The sequence below is a fragment of the Echeneis naucrates genome, chromosome 24 (genome assembly GCF_900963305.1).
Source record: "Echeneis naucrates chromosome 24, fEcheNa1.1, whole genome shotgun sequence".
Lineage (NCBI taxonomy): Eukaryota > Metazoa > Chordata > Actinopteri > Carangiformes > Echeneidae > Echeneis > Echeneis naucrates.
In genome coordinates, this window is record NC_042534.1 from 12961296 (window position 1) to 12970997 (window position 9702).

A 9702-nucleotide genomic window follows, 5' to 3' on the forward strand; every position below is an offset into this window, starting at 1 on the left:
TTTATATATATTATCACCTGCCAGATACTGATGTTTTGTTATGTGAATCTTAGGCCGTCCTGCCAGCCCTTCATCTCAGAGCACTGTCCACTTAAATGGCCACAGCAGTCATATGACTCTGGGCATGGGAAGAAGAGGACGAAAATCCAGAATAGACCCACCAGTCAGTCCCCCAGAAGTCACGACTCCAGTGAGCCCTTCGAGACCCAGAGGTCGCCCGCCTGGCAAGAAGAGAGGCAGGAAGAGCAAGCAGGAACTGGAAGAGATGAGAAGGAGCAGTAACCGCAGAAGTTCTACCCCCGATGAAGAGCTCGACCAATCCACTGGCGATGAAGGCGGGATGTCCTCTGCGCAGGAAACATCTGTGTTGTCGGACTCTGGTTTGACATCGACGCCTAGACGGCGTGGTCGGCCCCGAGTGATAAGGACTGAAGAATCCACTCCTCCTGCTGAGTCGCCTGAGCCTTCACCTCTGAGGAGGAGTAGCAGGAGAGGCAACGAGGAGGTCACCCCTCCTCCGCACACGGCTCCCCAGCGACCCAATCGTAAGGAGTCTCTGAAGGAAGAGGCAGGGGACGAGGCCGGAGGGTCCATGCGCACACGCAACCAGGGGCGACGGTCAGCCTGGTACATGGAAGAGGACTCTGAGGAGGAGCAGAGGCAGCTGCTGTTTGAGGACTCGTCAATTACCTTTGGTACCTCCTCAAAGGGGCGTGTGCGCAAGCTGACAGAAAAGGCCAAAGCCAACCTTATAGGCTGGTAACAGAGCAGATACACAGGATGTACGGAGGAGGAGCCTGACTCTTTGAACAGAGAAGAAATCTTTGAAGATTTAGATTTCTTGATCTATGCGTTGGAGGAGAAGGGGGCTAAGTTTGGCAAATCGTGCTTGTTGTGTTATGCATTTATGTGCGTTACTCTGTGTGGGTCCAGGTTGCCGCTGGTTCATCTGCTGCTATTTGAAGCTGTGGTTATGGAGAGACACAGCAGTGCAGTTACGTGTCAAATCCTCTTCTTTCTCGGCCCAGGAAGCACATCACTACGGCAACCAGTGGCTTTCAAACAACGCATGTTCATTTGTTCCAACTCCTCTAACATTATTGGTCCATGTTGGATCCGATGGACACTTGCTGACTCCTGTGTTGGTGGTCTTGTGACTCGCTCTTGTCCAGTGAACCACTCTTCACCTCTGTCTGACCTTAAACACTGTTGGTGTTAGACTGGGTGAAACATTAACAGTGATTTAGTACTTGAAAAAGTCACGACAAGAGCTGGATACATCTTATCACACTTCTTTTTTCAGAGAACTTTTAAAATGCCTCTGCTGGGTTGGTCAAAGACGCCCACTGAGTTAAAATTGTTAGGTCTGTGATGGAATACAGACCACTGGCCTGACAGCATCCTTCACCCCATCTTCATTGTTCCTGCTCTTTTTTTATACAACCCTCTCTTAGCTTTTTCTAAGATTTGTACGTAATGATCGGCTCTGTGTTTTGCAAGTCTTACACCTGAGCGTGTCTGTCTGCGCTAAAATACCAAAAGGTGTACCTTTGTAGGTACTGTAGTTCAGTGGGGTTTGTTTACTATTGCTGTATGTGTGGGAGTGTGTGGATGTGTGGGTTTTTTTTCTTTTTGCATGTCAAATAGAACGAGGAAGCATCTTTTTTTAGAAGCTGTAGAACGAAAGGGGTCATTTATATGTTTAAATAGATCATGTTTCAATGCATCCTCAAAATTAGCAATACCTTGTGCCTTTATGTCTTTGGCATGTGTGTGTGTGTGTGTGTGTGTGTGTGTGTGTGTGTGTGTGCGTGCGTGCGTGCGTGCGTGCGTGAGTGTGCACGTGTGTATAAGCGTGCTTGGCATCTACCCTGCAAAGTACTTGTGCCTGAATGTGTACGAACTTTAGTTGTGACTATGTGAGTGTGCAATTGAAGGAGTGTGCGTGTTTTTACAACACAATGAAGCGTGTCATTCACTTTCAGCGTACAAACAGTGGCATACAGTTTGATCATTGTGAAAACTCTCAAAGAAATGTATTTATAACAGGTGAAAAAAGACTTTACTGTTGTTGTAAGCATACCATTATTCATGTCAATATATTATCCTATAACCAACCTATCGTCAGTTTATACCTAAGGTACAGGAAGTGGAGCTTTGGGTGACTAGCTTTGAGATGCACTTACCACAGACAGATTATCAATGCAGTTGTAGGGAGTACTGTGTATTTTAAAAATTGTTAACATAAAAATGAGCTTTTTAAATGTTGATATGTTTCTATAGTGACCACACACATGCGTACGCACGCACACACACAGACACATACAGTTCTGTCTCGCATGTTCTAGCACTTTCTCATGCCTGAAGGAAACAGGACGGGGCCAGATCAAACTGGATTGGACAGAATTTGGATGGAGAAAGAGAGAGAGAGACTAGTCTTACATTCATCTTTCTGATTGTGTGCCTTTGCTACTCTGGCATAATACTCTCAGTTTCACTTTTTGGGGCCTTTTGTTTTTGTTTTTGTTTTGGACTTCCTCGTTCTGCTCATTGCTGGGCTCAGGGGACTGGACAGGACCCGACAGGCTCACAGGGAAGGCTTTGGAAAGCGAGAATAGTCAGAAAAATTAAAAGCCTGACAGGAAAAAAATATTGTCTCTCTCTCTCTGTACACACACCTGGAGGACAGAACATGTAAAGATGGTTGTCTCCCCTTTAGACATGTTTCTGTTTTTACCCCAGCACAGAGCAAGTGAATGCCAAACCTACACTTGTGGGGTTGACTGGGAAGCATTGAATGATAGTGTCGATATACATATTCATCTCATAGGTCTTCCTTGTCACACATTATTCAACCTATATAGCTCAATTGCCTATTATTTTTTTTTTGTTTTTGTTATAAATAAGTCTGCCAAATTCTGTCTTTGGGCACTGAAGTTTGAGGACATGGCTTTTGAATGTGTTTATTTTAGCTTAGTTTTACAGTCTCCACAGTGAGTGTGTTGCGCTCCTTCACATATAAGTGTGTCAAATATTTTCTGTCTGTGTTCCTGCCACATAGGACAGTGTTTCTGTGGCTAGATCTGTGGAGTCATGCTGTTGGAATACTGTTTTATTCTCTGCTGCAGTTCTCTAAGAACGCAATTTACACATTTATTCAAGGTTTCACAAATGCTTTGTTCATATTGTGTATATGAAGAGTTTTATTCCAAACTGAGTTTCTGTTGACATCAAAGTAAATCTTATTATTGGGATTCGTTTGCTCAAAATAAGACTTTTTCAATTTTGCCCATGAATGTATTTATTTTGTGGGCAGCAATTTTGTTGGTATTAAGTGTTTGTTGATGACTTTCATTCATAAAATTGACCTATCAACTCTTCATAGGCACATAACGATTCTGGATTTTGTTCTGTCTCAGTCACCAACAATCACATTTACATATATGCAGATATTATCATGATGAATACATTTTGACAGCAAAGTTTTAAGACCGGGCAGCATGGCAGCATAGTGGTTAGCGCTATTGCCCCTCAAAAAGAAGGTTGCAGGTTGGGTTCCCGGCCTGGGGCCTTTCTGTGCAGAATCAGCATACTCTCCCTGTGCCTGCACGGGTTTCCTCCCACCATCCAAAGAAATGCATGTTTGGGTTCATTGGTGACTCTAAATTGTCCGTAGGTCTGAGTGAGAGTGTGAGTGGTTGTTGGTCTGTCTGTCTCTGTGTGTTGGTCCTGTGATGGACTGCCCTCACCCAGTGTGAGCCGGGATTGGCTCCAGCACCCTCCATGACCCGGAAACTGATAAGCGGTCGAAGATGAATGAATATTTTATTTCTAAACCTGAAATTAATTTTTCAATGTGTTCATATGAGCCATCTAAATATAACACTTGAAAAAAACAAATATTTGCAGGATATTTACAACGATATTAGGAATTAGGTAACCTCCCCTCTAATGGACTCCTTGGCCTGCTTTTTTTTAAATCTGTCAAAGTAAAAGAGCTAATTGAGCTTTGCTGGTCAGGTTACCTTCACCATGTTAGTTGCAGCCTGCAATCACTTCATAGCTGCCTTAAAAGCAGCCTATTGGTTATGAGCTAGAGTTGGTATTGGAACTTACTATCTTTTAAAACAAATCAATCACAACTGTCTGGCCTGTCCTGTCTGTCGTGTTTCACATGTGGACCTCATAATGTTTAAGTTTCAGTGCTCTCCATCTTGACTCAGCAGATCAGATCAGCCCTCTTACTTTACACAACCTGTGCTGCATTTTGATGCTCATGGACACATGCATTCATTTTCCGCAGGCCTGTGCTAATCTGTGGCACAGTTCTGCTGTCTGTGGCCTCTGACCAGGCGTCATAGAGTTGGAGGTCAGGGGTTAAAGGTCACAGCGTGTGTGTGTGTGTGAAGTGGCTGCATGTGAGCCACCAGGAAGGATTGTTTGTTTTTACATTTTAATGGGGCATGGGATGGGGAAAGAAAAGAATGAAAAAGGGAAGGGGGAGGGGGTCTGTTTTCTGTGCGCTGATTAAAGACGATGTCTTTGTTAGTTTGGATACTTTTTATATAAAAAACTATTCATGCAAAAAAGAAGCATAAAGCTAGAATGTATGTGTAGGGGAGTACTGCTGTCCTGTTAGTTAACACCAATATTTTAAGTAAATAAACAGTTGTGTTTCCATATCCACTTTTACTTCCTATTCATTTTTGGGTTCATTTTTATTATTATTTTTTTTTTAAACAGCATCATCATTTTGTTCAAACAGTTAAAGATTTGTGTTTCGTTTTTGTTTTGTTTTTTTAATAAAATGACTTGCGGGATGATATGTTTGTGCTTGTTAAAGGAAAGAAGGCACACGAAGCTCATAATACTGCTGAGGAAGAGAAACGCGTGAATGAAGTTGAGTTGAGAGCGTTCACACGTCATGCTGTCTGATCGACCCTCCTTCCTGGTTCCTCCGGAGTGAGCCGGCCCGGGCGCTCCCCTGACGTGGCGCGTCTCTAAAGGTCGGCCGGTCCATCCGTGGGCTGAGGTGATTGGACAGACAGCCTGTTTGGTGATTTGGACGAGAATGTAAATACACAGGTGGCTGCGGCGGCATGGAAGAGCCACCGCTTTATGTAAATACAACAGAAGTGAAACTGTGTCACTTCGCTCTGCTGTCCTGGCACAAACAGGCCCGACAGCCGCAATGTGCGGAAGGTAGTTGGGGGGGAAATACTGAGGAGTTTAACACGAGGTAAGAGCCGCGATTACTGACATTAATGACTTCTGGAACTGAAATCATTCAACTGGCTTCTCTTTTTATCAGCATGTGTAGTTTATCACGCTTTAACTTTCTATAAGTTGCGGTTGACGCACACAAACATCAGGCCGAACAAGTAAACAACAAAGGCATTCAGCCCAGAAGTGTGTTCACAGGGAGGAAGTGAGAGGATCACAGCTGACTGCCATGCCCCGGCTGACAGGCCCCGCGGTGCTGCAGCTCGTGCTGCTGCTGTCCGCCGTGCCCGCGCAGTACCTCCTCACCCGGTGGAGCGGCGCCAGCGCCGCGCAGCGCTACCACGCCACCACACGGTGGGTGCCCCTCACTTCTCTGTCACAGGAGCCAGTCTTTTTAAAGAGAGAGACGGGTGCGGTGTTTTCAGTCAGTAACCGTGATGTTTCAGGATGCTGAGGATTTGGAAGGAGTGGAGAAGCTCATACCTCAACAGCACTGCATGGACGACCTGGGCAAACCAGCAGATGAGCCATGCCATGTGAGAGTGACCCCACAGCAGCTGCTCTGTAGGCTCAGGCCTGTGCTGTGATTTCATTTTTTTAATGGCTCCATCATTATTTGCATAATCCGTTTCTTTGAAGCTGGAGTTCTCTCTGCTTGTAATGTTTTCGATTCTTATCAGAGAAAAATCCACATTTGTGTGTGTGTAGAGATGAACTATTTCTGCTTTCTAAAGGTCTCTGGTGGGTTTGGGCCAGGGAGAGGAACAGGCACACATGTTGCCTCCAGTAGAGACCATGCTTTATGACAATGACCTGGGCTTCTTTGGAGGTTTGTGTCTGGAAAAGCAATCACAAAGAATATCTCTGTAAATATAAAATCACATTGAGCCCATTTATTTTGTCATTTAATTAAAGGGGCAAACTATGTATGCATTTTATTTTGAAATCAACCTGCTTTTAGTTTTAATTCCTTTACAGCAGATTCCCCGAATCTGCATTTATTCCTTTCTTGACCTTTTTATATGCCTGAACTGAGCTTCAGCAAGTACGCAATTCGGTCTTAATGTGCCAAATACGCTGAATTGTGTTCAAGTTAAGTAGAATGTCCTTCCATAGTTTGTAATTTTCAGTCATTGCTTATTTAATTGCAAAAAATTATCTTATTCTGTCCAACATATCATGAAATGTTTGCAACATAATGAATATTAGAATATTGTTGTTGAATTTGTTCAACTTGACTGGTTCTTCCTCATTCCTGCAGCATCCAAGACAGTGCGCAGCCCCCGTCCTCCATATGTGTTTCTACGAGTTGGAGAGGTGGTGCTAGAGCGGAAGGGGAATATGGTTGGTGTAGTAGTGAGCTGGGACCCTGAACTTAAAGCCCCTCAAGAGTGGATCAACAAGATGTATTCCAGCTCTGAGGTTAGCACCCACAACTTCTTCTCTGTAATAAAGTTTCACAAATTTGCATGTCTCTAGTTCAGAACTGTTTGTGTATATTTAGGGAGTTACAGCAGAAAGAACCCCGCATTATAAGGTACTATTCAGTGGGCCTGGACCCTCTTCTCTCTTAGTCGCATATTTGCCTCAGACACAACTGGAGCGCATCACTGGAATGAGGGTAAGTACTGGAAAATTGGTACATAGACACACTCAATATGTTCTGGACTCACTGTTGGATGTTTTTAGCCGGACATTCCTACCCTGGAGCATTACTTCACACATTTTGATGGGGAGCGGTTTGTCATGCAGCCCTGGCTCAGAGAGCTCTTTCCTGAAGATGAGATCAATGATGCCTGACAATTTGGTCTCAAAGATGCATCCAACTGACAGTTTCATTTTCTTCTTACCATGGTTGTCTGTGGCCAAGTGCAGATCAAGATCATCAAATCACTCGTGACTGGAGACCAGGAAATTAAATCATTCTCTGTTGAAGACTTATGAACTGCCCACCCTTTGTTTCTTTGCAATAATCAAAATGCACATTAATTTTATGTATAATTTGAAGATGTTAAATTCAGGCAGTGGTTAGCGCTGTTGGGTTTAGTTCCTGGGCCTGGTGCCTTTTTGCGTGGTTTGCATGTTCTCCAGGTGCTTGCGTTCTCACGTGCAAAGACATGAATGTTTAGGTTAATTGGTGTCTTTAAATTGTCTATAGGTCTGAACGTGAGTGGTTGTTGGTCTGTCTGTCTCTGTGTGTTGGATTGGTGACCTGTCCAGCGTGTACCCTGCCCTCGCCCAATGTGAGCTGGGATTGGCGCCAGACCCACTGCGACCTGGAAACTGATAAGCAGTAGAATGAAAATGTTGAATTTAACCTATTTCACTGTTTTATTTCGTGTGTTTGTCTATAAAGACAGACTTGAGTGGCTGGCATGTTAATTGGAAATACTGAAAATGATCAAATTTATTTGAAAATGGTATTTTTTTTTTGCTATTGATGTATCTGCTTTGGCTAAAGTCCAAAAAGAGAAAAATAAGTTTTGATCAGCCACAGTTACACAATAAAAATTTTTAAATTGTGAAGCTCAGCTCTTGGTTTCATAAGTTTGCGCGTAATGTCTTTAAAGTTTTTTCCTGCTTCTTTCTCTGAGGCTGAAGGAGGCAGATACCCTTGAGGAGGCAGTGACTGTGGGTATATGAGGAAGGAGAGAGAGGGTTGCGGCTGCCTGTCCTCTGCTTCCATTGTCCTCATCCTCATTCTTCCACTCCCTTGTCTCCTCCTCTGTGACCAGTAGGGGAGGCCCCAGGCTTTGTCCCAGGAGCTGACTGATTTCGCAGGCTTTCTGCTTAGCATTTTCAACTGCCGATACACAAACTTCCCTCCTAAAACAGAGAAGGTAACTGCTAAATCATGGGAAAAAAAACAAAACAAAACCAGGTCTATGCAGCTATGCTTTCATAAGGAGTGGGTGAGGTGATCTTTGTTTTTTTTTTTTCTTACCTTAGATGACTCATGCATTCTGCACTGTGGTAAAACTGTGGCGTCCCCACACAGACACTTTTGTCCAGCTTTTCCAGCAGGACAGTACACACTCCCTCCATCTTGTCAAAATCTGAAAAGGTGACCATGACCTATGGGAGAATTTACGTAAGGTTAGCGACAGCTTGGCACACATACTTGCTGTCGGGTCAATAAAAGATTAACAGTATTCTAAAGCATTACACTCCACCTCTGCATCCATGTGATATAGGTCCGACTCTCGGTGGAGGTACTTCCTCACTGAGGTGTCTTTGTCACTGATGCCATGTTGTCTAAACACAGTGAATGAATGTAAAAAAAAAAACCCCAAAACATTTAAGATAAAATAAGTGAGCATGCACAGTAAACACTAACAGTGCTTCTTGCTCACTGAAACAGCTGCAGCTCTTTATTGTTGCAACAACTACCATTAGAAGTATTCTTCTCAGTAATGCTACAACCAGGGGTGGAAATACATCTACTCAAATACAGTATGTCTGCAATAAGGGCCCTGTTCTTTAAATGAGTACATTACTGAGTGAAATCCCATAATAAAATGATACCTCATAATGTAACAGATCGAACCACTCATCATTGCATTGTTAGAATTAGCCATGCCACAACTAGATACAACACTGAAATGACACTTCGTACACTAATGCAGCAATGTTCATAACACAATACTCAAATAGTCCATTCTGAGGATTAATAAGTCAACGTTTATATATTATAACTTAACCAAAGCTAACTTATAGCTGTATTTTATTTATTTTTTAAGTAATACATACAAAGTAGCTCTTGTCAGCCCTTAGACCACCGTCTCCTTAGGTCAGAGGTCAACAGCAGTAAGCTAACGTCAGGCTAATGAAGACCAACACTCTGCACCTGAGGGACTGGGAGATGTAGTCCAGCCGCCGGGAAACGCTGTTAGTCACCTCGTTGACCGACTCCTTGCTGTTTCCCACCGTGACCCGAACCCACGCTCGGTCCGCCGGGCGACAAAGCTCCGCTGTCCCAGTAACATGGAGCTCCCTGCCGCGGGTGGCTGCAGTCTGTCGGCTAACCTGCTCCTTGACGTTACCGGAGAACTCCCGGCCTGTGCCCGGTAACACAGCGGCATAAACTCGACTCGGACTGTGCATGACGGAAACTCCGGAAAACCAAATTCCCGCTGCTATAGCAATTGGCGAAGTGCACGTTGGGAATTGTAGGCTATTTCTAGAACTGGACTACAGAGGATTGCAATATGGGTTTTGAGTAAGTAAAATAAATAAAGCTTTTCCTGTCGTCCTAATACACCGGCTGGCTTTCTTTACTATCCTTATTAAATATTTTTCTTTTTTCTTTATTATTCTTGTTCTTGGGCCTTAAAACTGCTGTAATATACCTGAAGCAGGAAAATATGTGGACGCTATGTTTTAAGGCCAAACCAGAATGTTCTCATGTGGGATCTGATGAGGACTGTAACATGTGATCTGTCCTCAAGCAATACAAAAGCTGTTTGGAGTTCATACAGC

The 9702-nt window shown here is 43.8% G+C and overlaps 3 protein-coding genes across 4 annotated transcripts in view; 2 read left to right on the forward strand and 1 right to left on the reverse strand.

Annotated features, from left to right (window-relative positions):
• Positions 1-3380, forward strand: part of phip (PHIP subunit of CUL4-Ring ligase complex) — a 32780-nt gene extending 29400 nt beyond the window's left edge. Inside the window, exon 40 of the mRNA XM_029496205.1 lies at positions 54-3380. Within this exon, the coding sequence (XP_029352065.1) occupies positions 54-763 (710 nt within the window). The 3' untranslated portion in view covers positions 764-3380. The remainder of the gene's footprint in view (positions 1-53) is intronic.
• Positions 3381-4894: 1514 nt separating this feature from the next.
• LOC115037681 (uncharacterized) lies at positions 4895-7752 on the forward strand. 2 transcript variants are annotated; one of them, XM_029496366.1, is made up of 7 exons: positions 4916-5239; positions 5422-5577; positions 5670-5759; positions 5958-6052; positions 6485-6645; positions 6728-6844; positions 6913-7752. In XM_029496366.1, the coding sequence occupies exons 1-7, from the start codon at positions 5100-5102 to the stop codon at positions 7021-7023; spliced, it is 870 nt and encodes a 289-aa protein (XP_029352226.1). In that variant the 5' UTR covers positions 4916-5099; the 3' UTR covers positions 7024-7752. The 2 variants fall into 2 exon arrangements, with proteins under 2 accessions (XP_029352225.1, XP_029352226.1); XM_029496365.1 differs by having other exon boundaries at positions 4895-5239; positions 6728-7752.
• On the reverse strand, positions 6668-9327 carry irak1bp1 (interleukin-1 receptor-associated kinase 1 binding protein 1). Its single transcript, XM_029496367.1, has 4 exons — positions 9071-9327; positions 8397-8478; positions 8168-8298; positions 6668-8049 (listed from the first exon to the last, which is right to left on the reverse strand). The coding sequence occupies exons 1-4, from the start codon at positions 9325-9327 to the stop codon at positions 7788-7790; spliced, it is 732 nt and encodes a 243-aa protein (XP_029352227.1). The 3' UTR covers positions 6668-7787.
• Between the last annotated feature and the right edge of the window lie 375 nt (positions 9328-9702).